The sequence below is a fragment of the Brachyhypopomus gauderio genome, unplaced genomic scaffold (genome assembly GCF_052324685.1).
Source record: "Brachyhypopomus gauderio isolate BG-103 unplaced genomic scaffold, BGAUD_0.2 sc244, whole genome shotgun sequence".
NCBI classification, from domain to species: domain Eukaryota; kingdom Metazoa; phylum Chordata; class Actinopteri; order Gymnotiformes; family Hypopomidae; genus Brachyhypopomus; species Brachyhypopomus gauderio.
In genome coordinates this window covers 47,339-73,874 of record NW_027507065.1, presented here as the reverse complement: position 1 = coordinate 73,874, position 26,536 = coordinate 47,339, and the positions used below count along the sequence as shown (strand labels likewise).

The following is a 26,536-nucleotide window of genomic DNA, read 5'->3' as shown; positions in this document are numbered from 1 at the left end:
CGGCATAAATTTCTGAGTATGTCAAAAAATGAAGCAAGTCTCTAGCTCATTTCTATCAAAAGTTGTGATTTTTAAAAAATGAATACAAATCAAATGCTCTCTCTGGTCGCTAGAGGGCAGTAAATGACAGCATGCAGCACTGACACGAGTTAAAGCTTCAGTCAAAGGATGCAATTCCGCTATGAAGCGATTCTGCTATGAAGGATAAATTTGGGTCCGTGGAAATGAATACGTTTTATCAATATCTCGTGCCAGGTTACCCCAAATTAACAGCCATGGCTGCATAAGTTCTATCCATGTTTGGGACTACTTATCTTTGTGAACAGGTGTTCTCTGTAATGAACAATAATAAAACAAAGCAGCGCTCAAGGTTAACAAATAAACACTTGAATGACATTGTTAAATGTGCTGCTACTCAGGATTTGACACCTAATATCGATGCACTTGTGAAGGCAAAAAGATGCCAAGTTACAGGAGCCAGCAGCAGCAAGTAGACTGCAGGAATGCAGTGAGAGAGAGAGAAAAAAAGTGTGATGACACGAAATTTGTTTGCACTCATGAATACAGATCATTAAAAATAAGATTCATCTGGTTTCATATTAAAGATAATTAATATTGTGCAGTATGTTCTCAGCTTCAGTAGGCCCAGCCTAGTAGTTTGATCTGATGTAGTCTAATTTTATTACCCATGCACTGCTATAACTTTTATTTGTATTTCTTTTTTTATTTATTTCAAAGCAGTATGACTATTAAGGCGAAAATATTTTTTTCATAGCTCCCACTTGAGTTTGTTAATGTGGTGAGTTGCTTCAGGTATAAAACTGCATTCACTCAACTGTTAAAATAAACCAGTTGTTAACACATTCACCGTCAAACATGAAAATCTTTTTTTTTTCATTGTTTTAATGTGTTGTGCTTAGAAAAGATCCCTTTTCATCCATGATTATAATATGTAGGGTAGGCTAAAAATGTAGGCTGAATGATAAAGCATAGTACTGAAAAATAAAGCTAAATATTTGGAGTTGATTTGTAGTTACTGATCCGGCTCACCTGAGAACAGAAGGTCTGGATCCGGCCCCACAGCCAAACTGAGTTTGACATGCCTGATCTACACGTTTCCATGAGGCAAACCATGTTCGAGGACATACTTCTGCAGAGAATTTGGCAGAGAGAATCTACAGGGGAACTGTCCAGACCAAGGACATGAGGGGAGGAATTCATATGGAGCCAGTTGCAGTTCAAGAGTACTGCATTCTGAAAAATGTGAATTATTCACCATGTGGGTTTGTCATTCACCCTGATGCTCCATGGCTGGGTTGTTCCCCTGATGGAGTAATCTTCGATCCCTCTGAGAATCCACCATTTGGACTCTTAGAAGTCAAATGCCCCAACATTCAGAGTTATGTGGACTGCCCCTATCTGAAAATGTCAAGCGGTGCTTTGAAACTTCGGAGGCAACACAAGTACTGCTGGCAAGTTCAGGGACAGATCCTCTTGACTGGTTTAGAATGGTGTGATTTTGTTGTGTGTGCTCAGGAGGACACACTAGTTGAGCGAGTTTACAAAAATCAAGAAGTGATGCACACCATTAGAGAAAAAGCGGATCATTTTTTCTTTTACCATTACATACAAAAGTGTTTGCAGTAAAACATAAATACAATGATTACCTGTATAGTGTCAGATTAATTATCTGTTGTTCATTAAGAAGTGATTTGTTTGTTTTTTCTGTCAATGGATTAATTCCACTGTTTTTATGTCTTCCTTTAAGTGCAGACATAAAAAAAATATGAGAAGGATTTTTGATTCTCCAAGCCAAGGTTTATTACAGCAGGTTATTAAGACCAGTAATAATAAAGCATCAAAACATATTTACATATTTTCGATATTTAAATGCATACATTATAAAATTTGCTCCATGTCTTTACAAGTGGTCCATTCTGATAGTTCACAAGCAGACAAGATACAGTAAATAGCTGATTTATGCTGCCTGAAATAGACATGGGGATGACGGTGTCAAACAATTTGTGCTCCTTTACTTGTCGGATGCACCGTTCAACATGTACCCTGAGCCTGGCTACGGACTGTGTGTGTTTTACGTCATGTGCAGACATTCGTGTGCACCTTTTCAGGAAAACTGGCCTGTGGATCTTACATGGTACAAGATCGTCTACCAGGAAGCCCTTATCCACCATTATTGCCATGTCATGGGTAAGTAGAGGAATAATTCCTGACTGTCTGAACATCTCCCTGTCACTAATAGACCCAGCATAGAGTCCAGACACAAAGGTTATGGCACTATGGGGTGCCATTCCAATTAAGAAAGTAGGTTTGGAGTTGGTGACCCGTATCATCTGATGTGTTGCAGGTTCAATCAGTTCCCAGAAGGCCATCAGGTGGTTGTAGGTTGCAAACCTGCAAAGACAGTAGATGGATTATTAAGATACACTGATCAAAAACGAATCAGTCATATCCAGTATTTTTGTTCAGAAGCTCATCTTTTTAGATCATTTTAACTCTATTGTGCACACATTCCAGGCGGACATTTTAAAAATTCCTCAGATTCCCGACATAGTCCACTATAAAACTAGATATCTCAGGTTGTACATATAGGGAAATGATAATTCATGGCTCAAACTGAAGTAGACAGTTGGGGGAACATATTGATTCACTTCAATACCATATTCCTTGGTTTGTTTTATTTTAGAACCTCTATTACAGATGCTAATATGCCAGGAATGTCAGACAGGGTTCCCACACCTTGGTTAACATAAAATTCAAGGACCTTTCAATGACTTTCCAGGACCAACTTCCTCAAATTCAAGGACAGCACCTGCCAGCATTTACCTACTCTTACCCCTGAATATGTTATCAAAAAACGATGTTAATACAACGCAAATTCAAAAGACTGAATGTCATTTCAAGCCATGCATCCTGAAATTTTCTGTGCATGACTGGCAATTTAGCAATGCACATCTGAGATGACGACATTCACGTAAAATGGCTATAGTTGTTGAAGGATCAACAACTACCTACAGGAAACACTTGCTTTCGGTGCTGAACAAACAAACAAATTTCTCTACAGGAGAATGACCAAACTTTGCCAAGTAAAAGTCAGCATAGGCCCTGTAGAATCAATGTAATTTTAAATGAACTTGTGCTGGCAAAATAATGACACGTTGACAGTAGACAAATAATAATAATAATAACAATAATACACATATGCATATACACATACAGTACATACATAAAACAGAGGAGCAAAGCCATATAATGAGATTAGAACTATAGATTTCTAGAGAAATCTGGCGTGAGATGATTCTAGCATAGTTTTTAAATCTACTTAATAAAGAATAATATTCATTCATAAAGAGAACAGCCTTTTAACCACTCCACTTATGGTAGTGAATTTATGGAATCAGAGAAATTCGAACTGAAGTATAATGGTATCAAAAGAAAGAAGTTTGAGATTAATCCAGTTTCTAGTGTCCATGCAAAAACTTTGTAAATATTGAGATGGAAAAACATATGCTCCTGGGATTCATCTTCTGACTTAAAAAAGGTCCATTAATCCACATCAAGTTTAACTCTTCTTTCAAGAAACATGGCTACAGGATATATCTTATTTATTATTTTGAAATGAGTCTCTTTTACTTTAGAAGACATGAGCCATTTGACAAGCCTTTGTGGTTTTATAATTTTTATTAGGATGTTTCTTGAAAGAATATCTATTATATCTTTTGTCTCATACCATCAGTGATAATCTTGTTATTACACTTGAACTCAACAGTCATTCACTTTTAACATGGGCATCGAAACAGTCAACTCTGAATATAAAATGTTAAAGGAATCACTTTGCAGACTTTCTTTAAATCTTTATAACAACTCATATCAGATCATATTTTTTCAACAAAGGATGAGAAATTTAAAACATCATGGCAATCTTTTTCATAGCAATCTTTTGTAAATATTGACTTCCTTACCAACTGTGCCCTATTATTCTGTGACCGCGGTCTTCATCCATGTGAAATTTCAAACCCTCTAAAATATTCAAGGACCGTCAAGGACGGCTGTCTTTTATGCCTGTTTTCAAAAACTTTCCAGGGCCTTGAACTTATTTTTTCAGATTCACAAACTTTCAAGGATTTCAAGGACCCGTGGGAACCCTGTAGGCCTATGATATGATATTTATGTCCAATATAGTCCGACAGGCTATGCCAAGCTACCGTAGCCAACTCCGGTAGCATCCGACACGATACAGAGTACTCCAGCACTCAAAAGCTCCAATACTGTCTATAATCTAATGTTTAGTATTAGAATATATATTTTGTACAATATCGCTTATGAAAAATTATCAATTTTTACTCACGTGTACACTGAGTCGCGTCGTAGCGGGTGTACGGTCTCACTTCCGGGTTGGCGAAAATGCCGAAAATTGCTCATATATTCCATAAAAAGTTATCGGTTTATGTTCAAAAGTATCCACAATCAGAATAAAAACGAACAAAATAATCCACGACTGCTTCAGTTTCGCCGAATAGTGCGTTCTGGGGAGCTTGGCTTAGGTTAGCAAAGGTTAGCGGTTAGCTTATGTTGCTATGCTAGCGGACCCACATTGGAAATGAAGCGCGACTTTCCGAGGGCTCAATAAAAAAATATAATTCGCTCTGTGCACGTGACGCTTCCGCATGCGCATATACCGGCAGTATCATTTCCGGTTATCTCGGGCGCGACTGCAGAGACACGTCAACAATGACGTTTTACACGCGCTGTTTGCAGGACCTCCCTCGGGTGACGGTCAACGATGTTCATCGGATCGTCAAGACACACATGCCGCGGCTTCTTCGAGCGAGAAAGAGAAAGATTTAAAGATGTACATATCTAGTTATATTGACAACTACGAAGGTGAGTGTTCCGTGTTAGCGCTAGCACACAGCTAAACGTAAATTAGTTAGCGTTAGCATTGTGTGTGTGTGTGTGTGTGTGTGTGTGTGTGTGTGTGTGTGTGTGTGTGTGTGTGTGTGTGTGTGTGTGTGTGTGTGTGTGTGTGTGTGTGTGTGTGTTTGTTAGCTAGCTGGTCGTGTCTGAACACTAAACTTCGTAAGAGCTTAAACTCAAGATCAACATAAACCCGGCGGATCCCTGTGTTTAGCCCGGCCATGACTGGGTTAAACAGCGGAATCTGTGTTTGTAAACAAAGCGCAACTCGACGGTGTTCGCCGACGCGTGTTTGTTTACAAAACAACGAATATTGTGCTTTGTTTACAAACACGGAATCCACGCCGGAGACTGCTGTTTAACCTGTCTCAGGACTGAGTTATCTCGCTTCACCATTAAACACATACTGTGATTAAGTCTGTTCTTTTATTTGCATTTTAGTGTGGAACAAAGATCAGGTGACAGGAGAGATGTGTGTGAGGGCGACCTGTTTTAGGTCGATGAAGAAGTCGGAGAAGCCACACAGCTCGAGTGTAGGGTGACAGTGCTTTAGAAGATAGATGCTATGAATGTTGTTTTTAGATTTATGTTTATGGGGACTAAAACATTTTGTTGGTGAAAATGCGTGAGTAATGTTTTGAGTATTGTTACCTGGCAATGTGAGTATGACTTAATGTCAGGAAAAGTAAATGTTAAAAGGCAAAACCCCCAGAAACTGTATTTGTTCAGATGTTTCCTGATTTACTTTATTGTAAATACTATTGAAGCTGGTAAATTGTTGATGTCAAATGAGGGCCACATTAGGCAACACTGTAGACTATTAGTGACAGTGTATTCTAATTATATAGCCTTTCTTGGCTGATTTTATTTTGTAAACAGTTTTTTTTTTATTAAATTGCACTTGATACTGTTTCTCATTGTATTTGCTACATTTAGTATTTTTGCAGATTTCTTTAGATGATTCGAGACCTGCTCATGTGTTGCTGGGACAACTTTGTGCAATCATGTGGTGGCATTGCTTTATCAAACTGCACATTATTCACAACTAAGAGTTCCTGCTGTTCCTCCTGTCCTGAGCTGCACAGAGAGTGAGCAGCAATGGCACAAGCCAAGAACTTTGGTAAGTAATAATATTCTAAACTTTGTACATTTGTGTAAAAATGTAGGGTGCTATGAAAAATGTCAATAAACACAGAATACAGTCATATACTACTTATTTTAAATTACAAAGACATCATTTCAGATATTAAGACTGCAAAATGTAATTGATTTAATAAATAAAAAGCACATATACCACTGCACTGCTGACAGTTATCCACCACCCATATAATATCTGCTCAGGGGTGGTCTGGGCCATAGATGAGTGGAGTGAAGACAATCAATCTATGCAGAGAAATTGAATGATCTTTAGTTGTTGAACTACAAAGCTGGCCTGACAAGAATTGTGCCAACTAAAGTGGCCAATAATTATACCTACTCACCTTAACGGAAGTACTGTTTTGTATAAACAAACTTTAGTGTGCATCATTACAGTAACATACAAATGAATATAAAATACCATAGTACAGGTTGGAGTTATTCAACCATGCACATTAGCAGTATGAGTATAAATAAATAGTGATCTCTGTAGATATATCTCTGATCATTAGGATCCTCTGCTCTGTAAATGTTTCCTGTTCTAACACACATACGTTAGCCCAAGAGGGACTGGCTTCTTAGGTAGTTAGCTGAATCTGGTGTGTTAGGAGCAGAGAAAACACTAAAATGTTTAGATCATAGGCTTCCAGTACCAGGGTTGAGAAGCACTTACATTAGATATGTATCTTAAACAGGGTGTGAAGCCAGGGCCTGTGGATAAAATGGCAGTTCTCTCAGCAAGACCTAAGCAAAGAGGTGTTTTTGAGGGTGTGCGGTAAGAATGAGTAGCAAATTAATAATATTTGTAAATCTAAATTGATAAGGAGTGAAGTTAAAACTTCACTTTTTTCACAGCACACTTTACAAAGCAGTGTGTGGAGATCTGGCAGACCTCTCTGTTCTCCGTGTGTCTGAGGTTTACAGAGATGTTCCTCCTCAAACTGCACCATTGATAACTACGATGGGCATCTCCCAAGACCATCCACTGGTTGAGAGTGCATTTGGAATGGTGCAAGCTGGTAGTCATCTGTCTTACCAGCAGCCAGTGGCTAAAGATTACATCACCCTGCCATGATGCACCTCTGCCTCCAGATGTTCCTTCGGTTGTTTACAGACTGCCATCTTCAGACTGCATGTTTGTTTGCAGTGAAAAAGAACAGCTCCACCTCAAATCTCTTACCATGACCTGGGAAATGGCGCACAAAGTTGAGTGCGCAACCAGAAAGCAAAGTGAATGTGGAGAATGGCATCATGGGAGAATGGAGAATGGGGGCAACTGGCTGACAGGATCCTGAAAGGATCTTATCAAACCTCTGCTATGAGAAGAGGAATTGCTATGGAGCCAGCTGCTCTTCAAGAATACAGCCAGACCAGAAATGTCAACGTCTACCCTTGTGGATTTGTGGTTCACCCAGATGCACCTTGGATGGGCTCCTCTCCTGATGGTCTTGTGTATGACCACTGAAAACCCACAGTACGGCCTTGTTGAGGTGAAGTGCCCCAATGTTAAAAGTTATGTTGACTGCTCTTACCTAGAAGCAAAGCACGGCACACTGCAGCTGAAGCGTCATCATAACTACTACTGACAGATCCAGGGGCAGATGCTCATCACAGGAATGGACTGGTGTGACTTTGTTGTTTTTGCTGAGGAGGACATGTTGGTGCAGCGCATATTGAAAGATGCACAGGTAATTAACACCATTAAACAAAAGGTGGACCATTTCTTTTTTCACATATACATGCCCAGATGTCTATAAACTCAGTTTGTATGTTTGTATATATTGTTGTATTTGTTAAAAATGTTCTTATAACCCTGATAAGGATCTGTAGAATAGAAAAACATTTGAATGTCAATGGCACAGTTCTGATATAAAAAAAAAAACAACTCAATAGACAAATCACAAGCACTTTGTTTCAAAATAAAATTATTTATTTTCCTTCACTTTGTCAGTTTTACATTTCCTCAAGCTTAAGTACAAACAAGTGAAACATTTATATTAAATATTAAACATTAAAAGTGAAGCCCATTAGATGTGAAGTAACTATTTACAAAAAGTAAGTGGTCATAGTTCAAACTGCAGGAAGTGTACATAAAAAGTAAACACATGGATAACATGCAAATGCACCCTTAAATATTTACCACAGGTTTCCAACATTGGTCCTGGGGGCTATTCCACGAAGCGAGCTTATGAAAGCGGCGCTTATTAGAGTGAGCCTCGCTTGAGTTAGCCAAACAGTTCACTTCCGTCTAGTTCCGTTCCACTAACGAAATCCAGACTCAACCTGTCCCCGCTAATTCAAGCCCGGCTTTTGTAATCGGCGATCATGCGCGTGCACACAGTATTTACACAGCCTCACTAATCGATATTCGAAAAGGCAAGAAAATGTCGAAAGAGCTGAAAGAACGAGCAGCTTTTTTTTCTTCTGCTGAACAGGAGCTACTCATACGTCTTTATGAGGAATATAAAGACGTTATTATGAAGAAAGGCAACACGTCCTGTATTAATAAAGCCAGAGAAGCTGCCTGGCACAATATTGCAGACAGATTAAATGCGTGAGCATGTTAATAATTTCCTGATTTAGAAGTAACATGAGCGGGGTTAGAAGAACGTGGCAGCAGGTCAAGGTAAAATAAAAATATGTACTCCAGAATGGTAAGTACAGTTGATTAGTCCAATGTGCAGGAAAAAGTAAAACACCATATTAAATAACTGTATAAAATATTTTAGCAACCAGAAAGAAAACTGCTACTGCTGCTGCTGGTGGTGGGCCTCCTGTAGCAGCCCTCACTCCTGCAGAAGACCTTGCTTTAGAGCAAAACAGCGGACGCCCCATCATTGTGGGAATCGAAGGAGGAACATCATCTGATCCTGTCTGTCCTCATGATACACAGCCTTATGTTAAAGGTAGGTTTAGTTGTTTCTCAGATTTTACATTTTTGTTCTTACAGGCTACATTGTAGTATTATTGTATACTTGATGACTAAAATTTTACAGTGGTGGGGGGTGTGCTGACTCTTTTGGACCCTCCTGTATTTGACAATGATGTGAGTACCATAAACCCGCCTATTTCTTATGACTGAACCCTGAGGACCGTTAACATTTCCGTTAACATTTACGTGTCTTAATTTGTTGTTTGCAGGGGGAGATTGCCGGACCATCCAGGATGGTACAGGAGGATGAGGACACAGTTTCTGCCTGTTCAGAAAGGACACAGTGTCTGCCTGTTCTGTAAGGCGTGTGTGTCTATGTATCTGTCTGTTAATGTGCTGTGTGATCTCTGTTCTTCAATTTCCTTTAAACACAACACAAATCATGAGAAGACCCTCAGGCCTCCATGTTCAGAGCTCACACCTCTGCAAGAGAACACGTGAGTAGTTATGCAGTTCAACATGAATAAATACTTCTCATTCTTGACTATACTTCAGTCTTAAAGGAATCCATGATTAGTGAGATCTACAAAAGGTTCTTGCTCTAAGATATAGAATGTAAAAAAGCAGATCTGCAGTACAAAAAACTAAAAATACGGAAGTTGGAGCTTGAAATAAAGAAAATGGAGAAAAATGTGAGTATTTGCAAAAAGGTCTCACTTTAATATGCTTGTTTTTGCAAGATAAGTAAATCAAAGTTTCTTCTGTCCACAGGCTCAGCAAGACAATTAATACATTTCTCTTTAAAAAAAAAACGCCTCTTGTTTTATGTTAATAGTGTTAATGAACAAATGCAAACAAAATATTCCCTTAACTAAAGTAAGTGTTTGCATACATGTCCCTCATAGCTCTACCATCCATGTGGTCTGCAATTAAAATGTCGTCTTCCCATTGCTCCAACTGCACTCTTGGCATTTCTTCTTTTTGCAGTATTGCCACATTGTGCAAAACTGCACAGGCTGCTTTAATGTCACAGGCTCTCTCAGGAGTGACTCTGAGATGGCGCAAGCAGTTAAATCTGCTGTTTAACTGTCCAAATGCCATCTCAATGCATGCCCTTGTCTTTGAATGTGCATGATTGAACCTCCTCTCTGCATCTGTTGTAGGGTCTGCATATGGGGTAAGGAGAAAAGGTTGGCAGGGGTAACCCCTATCCCCAAGCAGTAAGCCAGGAAAAGCACCTACGATTATAAGGAGTAGAGTTAAACACTGAGGCCAAATCTGCACTATTTTGTGTGGTTGGAGTATTCTTACCTTAGCAAACCTCTGTGCCAGTGAGGAGGCACGAAATATCCTGGAATCGTGCAGCGAGCCGGGCCATTTTACCTCAATGTTGGAGAATAGAAATTGGCTGGTGCAAACCATCTAGAACAATGGCAAAAGTGACAAAGGGTGAAAGTTATTCAAACCCATGAACTGACATGCTTTACAATTTCTGTTGGGTAGGCAAAACTTGCATGTACCTGTACATTGATGCTGTGAAATAATTTTTTGGTTCACATAGTCTGCCTCCATGGGTACAGATGGAGCCTTTATCCAGATGTGAGTACAGTCTATAGCACCAATGACATTTGGAAATCCTAGACAATTCAATGCGTTTTGAATTGAAGGAATTTTAGCATGAAATAGTTGATTAAGATGAATACAAAGCACTTTGGTAAGTGCTCTGGATAAGAGCGTCTGTTAAAGTCATATAAATTTAACTCCAAGTTACTGATCAAACCAACACTACTTCTCATGAATACATGCCAGCTGTTCTGAAAAGGATGGGAAGGATGCCTCTGTGACCAGGGAATTTGATGAATATATTAAGGAAGCGCTTAAGCGCAAGGTAAACCTTTCGAATTTCGCTGCAGAACGTTGCCTTACTAAGATGTTATGCATCCCCAAAGCTGTACAGAAATGCACGACTGGCAAAGAAGCACAAAGCGATACAGACTGTTTGGGGTTTGGTAAGAGATTTACTACGTCTAGTGGTCTTCTCAATATATGGCCCCGGTAATTTACAAAGATATATAATACTGTGTCTTCTGAACCTGTAGCATCGGCGCAGATGGAAATTCTGAAGTGAGGGGGACCAAGCTGTACAATATATGCGTTTATGCTTGTAGATGCTAGATTTCGGATGGGGTCAATATAAATCTGGAGGGGACATGTCCCCCCCGTCCCCAGTGCCATCTGCGCCCCTGACCTGTAGTGCTCAAATAAGTAGTCATCCGGAAAGCCCAGTGGATCTGTCCTGTCCTGGATTGACCTTGGAGCTGGTAGCATGAATGCTCTGTGCACTACACACGCTCCCTCATCTACTGGATTCTCTACAAATGGACATGCCGTGGTCAATCAGCCTTCAGCCTTCACTGTTAGCTGCTCTCTTTATAGCTTACATTTTGGATTATTTGTATCACCTGTATGAAAATCTTGGTAAGGTAGTTGTCTGTATCCATTTCCTTTTTGCACCATTAAGTTAACCACACATTTACATTATTTATACTGAACATATGTAAATTGCAAAGTGATATGATTTGCTTGTAATTTGAACACAAAAGAGGAAGTATGGGGATAAATATATACCTAAAAGTATCTTCACCTAAATTACTCAGTATTAATAATTATTAATACTCAGGTACAAAGAATTGTATTTTTTGTGATATAGAGTTTATGCTAATGTATGTTTCTGCACCATAACTGCGATTAGACACTGTATTCCATTTTACACTGACCTGAATTTGTGAAGATTAAACCAATACATTAAAATGTGCAGAAACCTCACTGAATAACATTGAATATGTACTCTTAAGATCGAAATATAAATTGCATTTTGAAATATAATTATTAAATTTTGATAATAATAACCTGCAATCATTCCAAACTAATAATTACAGTACTCAATTAAATGTATAAAGATGTTATAATATATGCTACATCCACAGCCATTTAATGGATAGAACTGCAGCGGAACCTTGTTCCTCAATTCAGTTTCCCGGATGGCGAGACTGACATCACGCTGCTCAGCCAATAGAAGCGGTCCGGCTAAGCTAAGCCTCAACTCTAGCCTGGTACGGAGCAGGTTAGTTCAAACGTATATGTTGCTGTAGTAACTGAGCGAGGCTCAAGTCTAGCCTCTTTTGTGGAACCGAATTTGAGCAAAATGAGCCAGGCTTGTCTTTAAAAGCCCGGCTTACTGAGTTAGCTCGCTTCGTGGAATACCCCCCTGGAGTACCATTGCCCTGCTGTTTTTCCTTATTTAGTAAACCTACCTCAAATCATGAAAGCCTTAATTGCAGCAGGGAAACATCAGGAGAAATTCTGTAACATTTCTAAAATAATAACAAAAAGCCCTGTACATGAATGTAAAAAGTATTCTTGGGAAAGAGCAAATGTTATATATTCTGTACTCATACAGCCCTTTCCACCATCCGAGGCCCATTTCTTGACAAGAGGACCATTCTGGTAGCTGGAGAGAAGACATGCCACAGTAAACAATTTGATTGATACTTCCTGTGATGGAGAGTGGTATTACAGTGTCAAATAGTTTGTTTTCTTTAATTCGTCTAATCATCCTCTCCACATGTACCCTTAGACGTGCAATATGCTGGGTCTCTCTCACATCATCTTCCAGCATCTGTGTTCTCTTGTGCAGGAAAGCAGGCCTCATCAGCTCATCAATTGGTGTTAGCTTCTGGATTGGGCAAAAACAAAGAGAAAAGATTAAAATAATATACACAGTCCGGTCACATTATGAACACCCATTGAAACCATACTGTGAGCGTGGTACTACGAGTGGGTGAATATGGAGGTGGGTTCACTACAGAGAGTGAGGTGAATACAGACATTGGAGTTCCCAATCCAGGTGTTTTAATTGTGTATTCCAGCAAAGGAGTAAATCACCAATACTAGTAAACGAAAAGAAAAACTGTATAAAAGGAAAACAAACATAAAAAGTACTCAAGCCCACAAAGGCTTATAAGCAGTACCTCCAGTAAGCACTGGCAATCAGCAGCCAGTCTAGCCCCTAAGTTTCTTGGGCTCAACACAATAACATCCAATATCAAACAACCAACATTAACCAACCAACCTCAACCTCCTTAGCCTCTGAGAGGAAGGCCTCTTATACTAGTAGCTCCTCCCCTTAATTAAGCTGGGACACACCACTACTACTAGCAGGGGTTACCTACAAACACAAACATGACATACATACATTACTGCAGTAACATAACATGACAAGAATAATAATTAATATGTCCATTTGTTGCATACAACTCCGTCCTCAGGTATTCCAGGAACTGTAACCCCCCTCCCCTCCTTCAGTAGGCCGAGGGCCCTTCGGCCACTATAAGAGGAGGAGCTGGATGGGCCGCCAGTCCCCTGAGAATCCCGGAACAGGTAAATACAACATTATAATCAATCACATGTCTTTTAGAGACTTGGTGATGGGTGAGTGTATCATGTTTTGTAAATTGTATCTAAGCATTTCTGTCGTCAAAGCAGTTGCTTAAACATGAATAACTTCTTTAAAGGGCTGTAAAACGTGCATTTTAAACATTCCAGCCACACCTGGAGAAGTTGTGTCGGCATTCGAATGTTTGGGTTCTCCACAGGCAACATTGTCGACTCGGAATGCAAAAATTCGAGACATTTGAGTTTTTCTTGACAGTTTCACAATAATTTATTCAGTTGGTTTGATGTTCCTCGAGACCTTGTTAAGAGTAATGATGCTGTGATTGTGATGGTATACACCAGGGGCGACCCAGCCCGCCAGGGGGTTCAGTCCAGCCCACGGAATAAACCTGGATTATTAAAAAAGAATAAACTCCATTTAGTTAAAATCTGCAGTTCCTATATTGTCTGCACCCTGTTAAGTGAAATGTCTGTCAAAAAAAGAGAAAAGCGGACACAGAGTGTCGGATTTTTCAACAAAAATGGAATTACTTCAGAATAGGCTATATGCACACGGGGTGCTGACATATTTCCGTTTAAATATTAGCCAGGTCAGCCCATTGATCTATATATCTATATATGGATTGCGCTGCTGTAACACACGATTTCCCCTCTGGGATACATAAATAAATCTATCTATCTAGCTATCTATCTCAAAAATCCCAACAGAGGATGTAATGTAATTATCTGTAGTTATGTATATATATATTCATGTACATTTTTGTACATTAAATGTGGTTTACATGTGTTGTGACCAAATGCTGATTTACTGCAATAAATTCACTGTTTAAGTACTGTTTAATTTATTTTAGTAATAATTTGTCACCCACCTGAGAGTTCTGATTGCTTACCATACTGTATCAATTACACAAGACACTGACCAGATGAATGCTAATTTCTTTATTATAATAATTCATTTTCTATAAAATTACATGCATCTTTTTAATGAATATAATTACACCTATAATAAAACAATGAAATATATTTAAACACACCTTTAAACACAACTTACACAATGTGTGAAACACACATTTAAGTACACACACAGGTGAAGTGAGCACACGTGCCCGGAGCAGTGAGCAGCCTCTACAGCAGGGATGGGCAACTTCCATGATAAAGAGGGCCAAAAAATTTTCAGCACTATTATTGGAGGGCCACATGACCACGCACTTCAAATAATTGGATATGAAAGACACTACAAATTATTCTCAATAAGAACATTTTCAATGAATTCAGATCTGTATGTTTATTGCACCAACATACATCTATTTTCTGCATATAAATGCATTAACATGTCCTTAACCCTAGCAAGTCTATGGGCATTTTTGCTGTTTAAGCATGGTTACATAAATGTGTCTCTAAACATACTTAATTATAGCATTTTACCCACATGTCTCATATTTTTTTTTCTTTTAATTATTAAATTATTATTGATCTATTTGCGGGCCGCCAGTTGCCCATCCCTGCTCTACAGCCTCTAGGGCTGAAGTGCCCTTGGGTAAGGCACCTAACCCTGAAGTGCCCTTGGGTAAGGCAGCTAACCCTGAAGTGCCCTTGGGTAAGGCAGCTAACCCTGAATTGCTCCACGGGCGCTGTAGAGGCTGCTCACCGCTCCGGGCACTCATTGACAACTACAAATGATTATAGAATAGAATAGAATGCCTTTATTGTCATTATACACATGTACAATGAGATTGAAAGCTTACCTTTTTCAGTGCAAACATACAGAATATAAAAAGTATCAGAAAAATTTTTACAGTATAGAATAATAAAGATTTTTAAATTTAAATACAATAAAGGTGTGGAGAATTTCCAGTTCTAGTTTAAACACTAAGATTTGCATGTTAAATAGTTAAATAGTAATATTGCACATATTCCACATATTATTGCACTTATTATTATTGCATTTATTATATGGTGAGAGTCTATGGGATTGGAGGTTCAGTTATGGGATCAGTGCATGTGTGAGTTCAGTGTGGTGATTGCTTTGGGGAAGAAACTGTTCTTGAATCGGTTTGTCCTTGTTCTGATGCACCTGTAGCTCTTCCCTGAGGGCAACAAGTCAAACGGATCAAAGCCAGGGTGGATGCTGTCCTCCATTATGTTTTTAGCTTTTTTGAGGCAGCGTGAGGTATAAATGTCCATCAAGGATGGAAGAGGGCAGCCAATTATTTTCTGTGCTGTTTTAACTACTTTCTGGAGTCTCTCTCTGTCTGCCATGGTGCAGCTGCCATACCACACTGTGACGCAGTACGTCAGCAGGCTCTCGATGAAGGCGCGGTAGAACACCAGCAGTAGGTTGGAGTCCAGCTTGTGTTTTCTGAGGACTCTCAGAAAGTGTAGCCTCTGCTGAGCCTTTTTGATGACTGCTGTGGTGTTTCCAGTCTAGGTTGGCAGAGATAAGGACACCAAGGAACCGGAAAGTGTGGACCCTCCACATACTCACCGTTAATGTATAAAGGGGCTAGGTTGATGTATAAAGGGGCTAGGTTAATGTATAAAGGGGCTAGGTTAATGTATAAAGGGGCTAGGCTGATGTATAAAGGGGCTAGGTTAATGTATAAAGGGGCTAGGTTGATGTATAAAGGGGCTAGGTTGATGTATAAAGGGGCTAGGTTAATGTATAAAGGGGCTAGGTTGATGTATAAAGGGGCTAGGTTAATGTATAAAGGGGCTAGGTTGATGTATAAAGGGGCTAGGTTGATGTATAAAGGGGCTAGGTTGATGTATAAAGGGGCTAGGTTGATGTATAAAGGGGCTAGGTTAATGTATAAAGGGGCTAGGTTGATGTATAAAGGGGCTAGGTTAATGTATAAAGGGGCTAGGTTGATGTATAAAGGGGCTAGGTTGATGTATAAAGGGGCTAGGTTAATGTATAAAGGGGCTAGGTTGATGTATAAAGGGGCTAGGTTAATGTATAAAGGGGCTAGGTTGATGTATAAAGGGGCTAGGTTGATGTATAAAGGGGCTAGGTTGATGTATAAAGGGTCTAGGTCGTGCTGTGTTTCCTGAAGTCGACGATTATCTCTTTGGTTTTCTTTGTGTTCAGAGATAAATTATTTTCTGAGCACCAATCTGCCAATTTCAGGATCTCCTGTCTGTAAACTGTCTCATCTCCTTAAGATGAATTGGGGTGCCCAAACTTTTTCAAATGACTGTAGGCCTACCTACAAATGTTTCCCATAAAGCAGCGTCTGAGCATGTATCTCTAAATATGAGAATCCAACAAAAAGCAGTGTATTATAAACCATTTGATCATATGCCCGTGTTTAATTGGCAAGTAGTAAAAATAGCTTAAATGCACCAATATTCATACAGTGCACATATACACCACACATAAAGCCAAGAGAGCCTATACCAAATATCTTTCCACTATACACCATACACATATACAGTATAAGACAAAAAGATTTTACACTTATTTAAATGTTAACCTGTGCAAATATGCATGGTTAATATACATGTCACATAGGGCTACGTCCCCCTCTCTAGCTGTCACTCCGGTACTGTTCAATGTGCCTGTGTTCTCCTCGTCTGTTTATCCCGCCCTGTTTCTATGCTTTCCCTCTGTCTGTCACACCCCTGTCGGTGTTCTCTCCTGCTGTCAGTCCAGTCCGTGTCTTCTGTGTGACCTTGTTTAGATCCGTTCCCCAGTAAGTCCAGTCCATGGCTGTGTTTGAAATAGCCTACTACAGGGTTGCCAACTCTCACGCATTGAGCGTGAGACACACGCATTTGACCGTTTTCACACGCTCTCACGCCACACTTCCGATATCTCACGCCGAAAAAAAATATCCAGTTTATTTACCTCAGATCCACATATATGATTCAATACGTTACTAGTTCGCTAGCTCTGGCGCCATCCACCGGCGATATAACACTGAATCTGTGTCCATCTGTGAATCTGTGTTTGCCCAACTTTCGTTCGCCACCCCCCCCCCCCCCCCCCCCCCCCACCGCCGGCTCAACAAAATACACTCGCCACCGGCTCCAGGTTAAAATCTCACTCCAAGCGAACGTCAAAAGTTGGCAACCCTGCTACTACATACTACTGGCGTACTGATTGAGCCCCAAATCAGTATGCCGTATGCAGTATGTGACCAAAATGAAAATTTCCAGTACGCGAAACATACCCGGATGACCTACTACTTCCGCAAAATATTCCAGTACGCGAACAGAGCTATCTTCGTGGTGTACTGCATCCCATCATGCAACGCTACGTTCACGTGACCCCGTAGTGTGCTTTGCTTTTGTCGCATACTGGAAACTGTACTGCATACTACTACGAGGACCAGTATGCAGTATCCAGTATATACTGAGTCCAGTATGCAGTATCCAGTATGTAGTAGTCTATTTCGAACACAGCCCAGGTCTTCTGTTGTTCACCTTGTCTTGTCTGTCCCTCCTTCCTTGCTTTCAGCTCAGGTGTTTCTAGTTTGTCTTGATTGGTTTGGTACTTGTACTCCCTGTGTTTCAGTCCCTCTTTGGAAGTCACTGTGGTGGTAATCTTGGTTCTGTGTTTATCTACCTTGTTCTGAGTTCTTGTGTTTGTTTTATCCTCTGTCTTTTGTTATCTGAGTTATCCTGTCTGGTTGTTAGTTCTTGATTTGTGATAGTTGTATTTTAATTAGTATGCCTCGTTACCCTCGTATCCTCTATGTTAACACTCCAGCTATTAAACCCTGCTATCCTCAGTATTTGTGTCCTCTTAGCTCTCACTCGTTACAATACCTTTTAAAATGCATTGTATTTATTTCCTTTCTAAGCTTTATGCACACAAAAATGAAACCATATGCACATGTGCTTAAATTAAATATACCCCTGCAAACTCACAATACGATTTCAACTGTACATAATCTATATCTTTTTATCTATACTTTCAGTAACCTCTTTTGCAAACTGGGTTATTAACCCTTACTCTGCCGTTCCACATACTTTAAAGGTGTTATCAGTGATTCATGGACACAATCAATGAGGGATTATCTAATGTTTTTGAATTACAATAATGAATGGTTACTTGAACAAAACATCTACATCAGGGGTAATCAATTAAATCTTTCCGCGGTCCATTTTTGGCAGATAGCTCAGACCTTAGGTCCGGGTCCGCGGTGGCGAACGAAAGTTGTTGAGCGGGGGGGGGGGGGGGGGGGGGGGGGTGAACGTAACACTCAAATGGGTGGTGAACGTAACACTCGTCTGAAAATAAATTCTCCGGTTTAAAATATAGTCTCCCGTTAAAATTTTTTTGGCATTTGGGTCCGTATCCAGTTAATCAGGAATGTGATTGGGTCCGGACAGGACGGTGTTCGGGTCCGGATCCGGACCGCGGTCCGCCATTTGGTGATACCTGATCTACATGGATTTGGCAAGGGTGTATCAAATATTGCCTAAAATGGAATACATAACCTGGAGGAGCAGTTATGGCCAGTTGACACCTCTGTGAATCACCCCCAGACCATGCCCAAAATACAGGTTTTATTTTGAGAAGGGAGAGCCAGTGACACATAAAAACACTGGCTGTATAGTTTAATCACACATTTGTACTGTATCTTCTTCTGCCATGTTAAGATGTGGAGCAGGTTGTCCATCACTTGTCCAGGTCAGTCATGGCCTGGTGGTAGGGAACTGGTCTTGTGACCGGAGGGTCATGGGTTCAATTCTCAGACCTGAGGCCATGACTGAGGTGCCCTTGAGCAAGGCACCTAACCCCAACTGCTCCCCGGGCGCCAGGCTAGGGCTGCCCACCGCTCTGGGCACATGTGATCCACAGCCCCCTAGTAATCACTAGTGTGTGTGTGTGTGTGTGTGTTCTAACTGCACAGATGGGTTAAAAGCGGAGGACAAATTTTGATTGGGGTGTATAAATCACAATTGACAAAATATGGCACATTTACATTTTTTTTATTTACACCCCTGCAGGAGATGCTCCATGTGCTGGTTGACGAAAGAAAAGCCAGCAAACGCACTCTGGTCCGTTAAGCCAATCAAGCCTTTCTCACACATGGACAGGCGGTCGTTTAATAACTCCTGCTCGCAGTTGCCACCGTCATTGGATGATTTCTGTGGTTGAAGGAGAATGGAAGCAAATCACATGATGAACAGAGGCTGCTTTTCAGTATCTGTATTTTTGCAATTTGCTCTATGAGCATACAGTATGAAAAGTAAAAAAAAACAGGAATGAGAGATGACTGTAAGAAATGGAAAGAGATGGAAAGAAAGCTCATACCACTGGCACGTAAGGGGGTTGGATCTCTCTCCTCTCCAGAGCAGACCAGTCGACGATCTCAAAGAATGAGTGACCTCGGATATTAGGCACAACACCCAGTCTATAAGAAGGGTCTCGCTCAAACAGCTTTGTTCATGGAAGAAAACCAAAAGCAAGAATATTATTCATAATAGAAATATCTCAGTGTGTCTATTCATGTCTTGGTTGTGAAGTATTATTATTATTATTATTATTATTATTATTATTATTACTATTATTAATGTGTCATCAGGTATGGTTTTGTGCATGCTTACTCGTTCTAGCATGTCTCTGGTATCCAGAGTGATCCAGTCAGGGAAGTCAGGTATGTCCATAATGATGGAATCAAAAATATCATCTATCTCTTCACCATCGAATGGAGGCTTACCAATCAGCATCCCATATAGGAGCACACCAAATGACCACCAATCCACAGAGAATGAATACCGCTCACCCAGAATGATCTACACACACACACACACACACATGCACACACATTCACATTCAGGGCATACTGAATTACATTGACATTGCTACAGGTGAGAACATTCAATGTCAAATTCATTTGATGCCATCTCATACCTCAGGGGCCATGTAGTATGGTGTCCCACAGAATGTTTTGCCAAGATTGTCTCCAAAAACATTCTCTTTGCACATGCCAAAATCCGCAATTTTTATGTGACCTTCTCCATCCAGCATCACATTGTCCAACTTGAGATCCCTAATGCAGGAGAGAAATACAAAAATGTGGTTCAGTAGACAAGAACAGTAAAGGTGAAAGTACAGAATGTCCATGTAGATTTGTTTGTGTGTGTTACCTGTGGATGATGCCCTTTCCATGAAGGAACTGGAGTCCGCACACAATTTCAGCTGCATAGAATCTGGAAGAAAGAAACAAACCAGGAGCCATCAGACCGGACTATAATTACACACACCTACGTTTATATTTATATAAGACATACAAAAAAACATCATTGTGTGTGTGTGTGTGTGTGTGTGTGTTGCCTCACGTGGCTGTGTAGAGGTCAAAGCTTCCTGTTTCCCGTATGTGGAACATCAGGTCACCTCCGGTCAGGTACTCCATGACAAAGAACAAGTGCTCCTAACATGCAGACAATGCCATAAACACTTTGGTATGAGTACAAGCAGAATTACTGACTCAACAATCATCTAAATACCACAGTGACTCCATGAAGTATAAGTTACAGTAAACAGTTGTGACAATGCCTGGTGTGGTTAATTACTGCCTATACAAAAGAGTCCTGCTGGACACCCCATTACTGTTGACTGAGAGGTGGAGCAACTGTATAATGTAACCGTTAATTTGTTCTTTACTACCTCGGTCTGAAAGGTGGAGTAAAGGTGGGTGAGGAAGGGACAGTCCCATGCCAGAGCTAGCACCCGCTTCTCCACCATGGTGAACTCTACGTTATTATTCATCACGTCCTTCCTCAAGGCTTTCACAGCAAACAAATCCTTGCTGCCCTTTAGTTCAGCCAGAAAAACCTGAGCAGGGACCAAGGGAGAGAAATAGACAAACAGACCAGAGTGAAAGAAAAATAAAACACACATACACACACATCCATGAAATATGAAGATTTGATGGAATAGTTTGTTTGGTCTATTCTTGTGGAGATAGTATTTAACAATAGAAGGGCAAAAGGACAGACATGTAAAAATGATAAGTGAATAGTCAGGAGAAGTGAAGAGAGACACAGAGTCAGTGTGTGTGTGTGGAGGACGTGGGAGCCGCGTGAAGGGGAAGACTCTACCTTGCCATAGCTTCCCTGGCCCAGTACACTGTGAAAGGTGAAGTGCTCCACAGTGATGTGTGTCTGGTGGCTGATCCTGGACAGGGAGCGAGGACTCGAACCCTCACAAAGACGACCACATGGAGACGCATCTACAGAGATGTACAGTACATTTTTACACATCCAGACATCTAGCTAACTTGGGTGAATACCTCAGCCAGTAGTTTCTGGGTGATGCCACACAGATTAGCCACTTTAGTTTGGCACTTGGTCTAACCCAAGTTCAAGTGCATATAGTTTTTTTTTTTGTAATAAATATTTTCTATTATTGGGTGAATTACAAAGGCAGCCCTGCTCTTCCCTACAGGGATGCATGTGACACCATATGCCCTGTGGCAAGAGACGCCAAAAGTAACGCAAAGCGTAAGCTCAGAGGGGATAGAGCTTTTTCCATTGCTGCTCCTAGATTATGGAACAACCTACCACTGCATGTTAGACAAGCCCCTTCACTGCCCATTTTAAAAACAAGTCTTAAAACCCACTTTAATTCATTGGCTTTAAACACAGCATGAGACTTTGTATATTTTTAGTTTTTACTGCTTTAGTTTAATTCTTTGATTTGTTCTATTGATTCCTTTTACCGCTTTAGTTAATATTGTTTTATCCATTTTTTATTATTATTTGTTTTATGTCTAATGTTCTATTCTTATGTACAGCACTTTGTTTTGGCTGCCGTTCTTACAGTGCTCTATAAATAAAGTTGAGTTGAGTTGAATTATATGAAAATAACTATTGAACATGTTGATATCAGCTAATTACAATATGTTATCAACTTGAGATTCACCTAGAGATGGGTTGTAGGAGTCCTCAGTCTCATCCAGGAGAACGTGGAGCAACTCCTTCCAGGCATCGTCCAGAGCACTTGTGTTCAACGAGACCTTAGTCTCGTCCAGGAGAACCTGGAGCAGCTCCTTCCAGGCATCGTCCAGAGAACTTGTGTTCAACGAGACCTCAGTCTCGTCCAGGAGAACCTGGAGCAGCTCCTTCCAGGCATCGTCCAGAACACTTGTGTTCAACGAGACCTCAGTCTCGTCCAGGAGAACCTGGAGCAGCTCCTTCCAGGCATCGTCCAGAACACTTACGTTCAAAGAGACCTCAATCTCGTCCAGGAGAACGTGGCGCAGCTTCTCCCAGGCCTCATCCAGAACACTGTTATTCAACGGTGCTACTGCAAAAAAGATTTTTTCAAGAAGCCATAATTAAATATTACATGAAATTAACAGGTGAATGTTTTTCATCTGAATTGTGTTAATGTGTGCTTGTTTGATATGAATAGCTACTGAACACGTTGATGTCAGCAAATTATGAAATATGTTATCAAATTGATATTCTGTATGAATGTGTCTTGGTCACCTAGAGATGGGTTATAGGAGTCCTCAGTCTCGTCCAGTAGAACGAGGAGCAGCTCCTCACAGGCCTCATCCAGAATACTGTTATTCAAAGGTGCTACTGCAAAAATGATTTTTTCAACAAGTCCTAAGTACACGTTACAATGTAATAACAGGTCAATGTTTTTTTAGCTGAACTGTGTTAATATAAGCATTAGGTAAGCAGTAGATATATGCGACATATAGCCCGGTGCGGGTTATACAACATTTTCCATTTAAAAAGACTTGGTAGGTGCGGCTTATATTGAGGTGCGCTCTATAGTCCAGAAAATACGGTATACACAACCCATTAAAAAATCCCTTCAAATACTTTTTCTAATCAATAAATATACAAAGCCAAGAAGAAAGACACAAATGTAATTGAATCGTTATTATTTGATTTATATTGAGACTATCACTATTTGTGGACCGGGGTTTGTTGGTATGTTGCCATAGCAACACCACTGACTTCATAAAAATTAACCTGTCAAATTATCAGTTTTTTTTTTTCTATTTTTCACTTATTGGTTTTACCAATAAACACCAAATTCAGCTGTGTTAAAAGAACAAAATAAGCCCCAATATATGCCCCAAAATAAGTTGTCACTATTGTACTCATTTACTCACTCAGGCCATGGGTGTTTTCGGTCTCCTGTATTGGTTCTGTTCCTCCGTATATCTCCTCTGTGTCTGTGTCATCCAAATCTTGGGTGCCGATGCACCAGCACCAGAGACAACACCTTGTAATATCTTCCCACTTCATTGTCTTTATGTGGACTGATATGGAATTATACTGTACATGCAATTTTATATATACCCTCATTTGTTGTGCCGTCGTTATGACGACAGAGCAGGTATTATGACGTCATGTGGAATTATGGGAATATATATTTTTTATTCGCTCTGTGCACGTGACGTTTCCGCATGCCCATATACCGGCAGTATCATTTCCGGTTATCGGGCGCGACTACAGAGACACGTCAACAATGACGTTTTACACGCGCTGTTTGCAGGACCTCCCTCGAGTGACGGTCAACGATGTTCATCGGATCGTCAAGACACACATGCCGCGGCTTCTTCGAGCGAGAAAGAGAAAGATTTCAAGATGTACATATCTAGTTATATTGACAACTACGAAGGTGAGTGTTCCGTGTTAGCGCTAGCACACAGCTAAACGTAAATTAGTTAGCGTTAGCATTGTGTGTGTGTGTGTGTGCGTGCGCGCGCGTGTGTGTGTGTGTGTGTGTGTGTGCGTGCGCGCGCGCGCGTGTGTGTGTGTGTGTGTATTAGCTAGCTGGTCGTGTCTGAACACTAAACTTCGTAAGAGCTTAAACTCAAGATCAACACAAACCCGGCGGATCCCTGTGTTTAGCCCGGCCATGACTGGGTTAAACAGCGGAATCTGTGTTTGTAAACAAAGCGCAACGGTGTTCGCCGACGCGTGTTTGTTTACAAAACAACGAATATTGTGCTTTGTTTACAAACACGGAATCCGCGCCGGAGACTGCTGTTTAACCTGTCTCAGGACTGAGTTATCTCACTTCACTATTAAACACATACTGTGATTAAGTCTGTTCTTTTATTTGCATTTTAGTGTTGAACAAAGATCAGGTGACAGGAGAGATGTGTGTGAGGGCGACCTGTTTTAGGTCGATGAAGAAGTCGGAGAAGCCACACAGCTCGAGTGTAGGGTGACAGTGCTTTAGAAGATAGATGCTATGAATGTTGTTTTAGATTTATGTTTATGGGGATTAAAAACATTTTGTTGGTGAAAAGTAAGTAGTGGAGTAATGTTTTGAGTAATGTTATCTGGCAATGTGAGTATGACTTAATGTCAGGAAAAGTGAATGTTAAAAGGCAAAACCCCCAGAAACTGTATTTGTTCAGATGTTTCCTGATTTACTTTATTGTAAATACTATTGAAGCTGGTAAATTGTTTATGTCAAATGAGGGCCACATTAGGCAACACTGTAGACTATTAGTGACTGTTCTAATTATATAGCCTTTCCTGGCTGATTTTATTTTGTAAACAGTTTTTTTAATTAAATTGCACTTGATACTGTTTCTCATTGTATTTGCTACATTTTGTATTTTTGCAGATTTCTTTAGATGATTCGAGACCTGCTCATGTGTTGCTGGGACAACTTTGTGCAATCATGTGGTGGCATTGCTTTATCAAACTGCACATTATTCACAACTAAGAGTTCCTGCTGTTCCTCCTGTCCTGAGCTGCACAGAGAGTGAGCAGCAATGGCACAAGCCAAGAACTTTGGTAAGTAATAATATTCTAAACTTTGTACATTTGTGTAAAAATGTAGGGTGCTATGAAAAATGTCAATAAACACAGAATACAGTCATATTGTCACGTAGGGCTACGCCTCCTCTCGTAGCTGTCACTCTGGGTTCCCTCATGTCTGTATTCCCTGCCTGTTTATCCCGCCCTGCTCGTTGTCTCTGTGATTTCCCATTGTTTGCCACGCCCCTGTTATCATTGTTCGCACCTGGTCCTTGTCTAGTCCTGTGTATAAAAGTCCCTGTGTCTCCCATGTCCGTATTGGTCTTTTTGTTCAAACCTGTGCCTAGTCATTCCAGCTGTTCGTAAGTTTGCGCCTTTGTGTTATCCGTCTCCCGTGTGTTTTGCCTTTTGTTCCTTAGTTAGTCTGTCTTGTTGTTTTCTGTACCCGTTGTCATGCCTGTGTATATTTCATGTATGGACTGCCTTCCCGATCTGACCTGCGCCCGTTATTTCGACTCTGTCAATGGAATTTCCTTTAATAAATCTCGCTCTCAGCGTTTGTGTCTGCCTCCCTGTTCTGCCCAGCGCAGGTCGTTACACATATACTACTTATTTTAAATTACAAAGACATCATTTCAGATATTAAGACTGCAAAATGTAATTGATTTAAAAAATAAAAAGCACATATACCACTGTGCTGCTGACAGTGATCCACCACCCATATAATATCTGCTCAGGGGTGGTCTGGGCCATAAATGAGTGGAGTGAAGACAATCAATCTATGCAGAGAAATTGAATGATCTTTAGTTGTTGAACTACAAAGCTGGCCTGAAAAGAATTGTGCCAACTAAAGTGGCCAATAATTATACCTACTCACCATAACGGAAGTACTGTTTTGCATAAACAAACTTTAGTATGCATCATTACAGTAACATACAAATGAATATAAAATACCACAGTATAGATTGAGTTATTCAACCATGCACATTAGCAGTATGAGTATAAATAAATAGTGATCTCTGTAGATATATCTCTGATCATTAGGATCCTCTGCTCTGTAAGTTATGTTGACTGCTCTTACCTAGAAGCAAAGCAGGGCACACTGCAGCTGAAGCGTCATCATAACTACTACTGACAGATCCTGGGGCAGATGCTCATCACAGGAATGGACTGGTGTGACTTTGTTGTTTTTGCTGAGGAGGACATGTTGGTGCAGCGCATATTGAAAGATGCACAGGTAATTAACACCATTAAACAAAAGGTGGACCATTTCTTTTTTCACATATACATGCCCAGATATCTATAAACTCAGTTTGTATGTTTGTATATATTGTTGTATTTGTTTAAAATGTTCTTATAACCCTGATAAGGATCTGTAGAATAGAAAAACATTTGAATGTCATTGGCACAGTTCTGATATTAAAAAAAAAAACAACTCAA

The 26,536-nt window shown here is 40.3% G+C and overlaps 1 protein-coding gene and 2 long non-coding RNA genes across 7 annotated transcripts; 2 read left to right on the top strand and 1 right to left on the bottom strand.

The window, feature by feature from the left end:
• The first annotated feature begins 4,678 nt into the window (after positions 1 to 4,678).
• On the top strand, positions 4,679 to 10,002 carry LOC143504252 (uncharacterized). 4 transcript variants are annotated; one of them, XR_013127503.1, is made up of 6 exons: positions 4,679 to 4,902; positions 5,377 to 5,468; positions 5,883 to 6,055; positions 6,768 to 8,978; positions 9,069 to 9,118; positions 9,214 to 10,002. It is a non-coding gene; the product is annotated as an uncharacterized LOC143504252 (long non-coding RNA). The 4 variants fall into 4 exon arrangements; XR_013127502.1 differs by having other exon boundaries at positions 5,872 to 6,055; XR_013127501.1 differs by having other exon boundaries at positions 5,377 to 6,055; positions 6,768 to 6,847; positions 6,928 to 8,978.
• Positions 10,003 to 19,328: 9,326 nt separating this feature from the next.
• LOC143504245 (protein kinase C delta type-like) lies at positions 19,329 to 23,678 on the bottom strand. 2 transcript variants are annotated; one of them, XM_076995755.1, is made up of 11 exons: positions 23,488 to 23,678; positions 22,847 to 22,939; positions 22,278 to 22,661; positions 21,455 to 21,585; positions 21,021 to 21,188; positions 20,693 to 20,784; positions 20,501 to 20,563; positions 20,265 to 20,403; positions 19,958 to 20,146; positions 19,665 to 19,790; positions 19,329 to 19,498 (listed from the first exon to the last, which is right to left on the bottom strand). In XM_076995755.1, exons 1-11 carry the CDS (start codon positions 23,621 to 23,623, stop codon positions 19,340 to 19,342), a joined length of 1,680 nt encoding a protein of 559 aa, XP_076851870.1. In that variant the 5' UTR covers positions 23,624 to 23,678; the 3' UTR covers positions 19,329 to 19,339. The 2 variants fall into 2 exon arrangements, with proteins under 2 accessions (XP_076851870.1, XP_076851869.1); XM_076995754.1 differs by having other exon boundaries at positions 22,847 to 22,942; positions 23,488 to 23,673.
• A 159-nt stretch (positions 23,679 to 23,837) lies between these two features.
• Positions 23,838 to 25,674, top strand: LOC143504246 (uncharacterized). Its single transcript, XR_013127492.1, has 3 exons — positions 23,838 to 23,999; positions 24,455 to 24,546; positions 24,960 to 25,674. It is a non-coding gene; the product is annotated as an uncharacterized LOC143504246 (long non-coding RNA).
• Positions 25,675 to 26,536: the final 862 nt, after the last annotated feature.

Coding starts and splice junctions, on each gene's coding strand:
- LOC143504245 (XM_076995754.1), bottom strand. CDS start 23,623: ATGAAGTGGGAAGATATTACAAGGTGTTGTCTCTGGTGCTGGTGCATC. Junction 20,785..21,020: donor ACTCCACCTTTCAGACCGAG/GTAGTAAAGAAC, acceptor TCTGCATGTTAG/GAGCACTTGTTCTTTGTCAT. Junction 19,499..19,664: donor AACCCCCTTACGTGCCAGTG/GTATGAGCTTTC, acceptor CTTCAACCACAG/AAATCATCCAATGACGGTGG.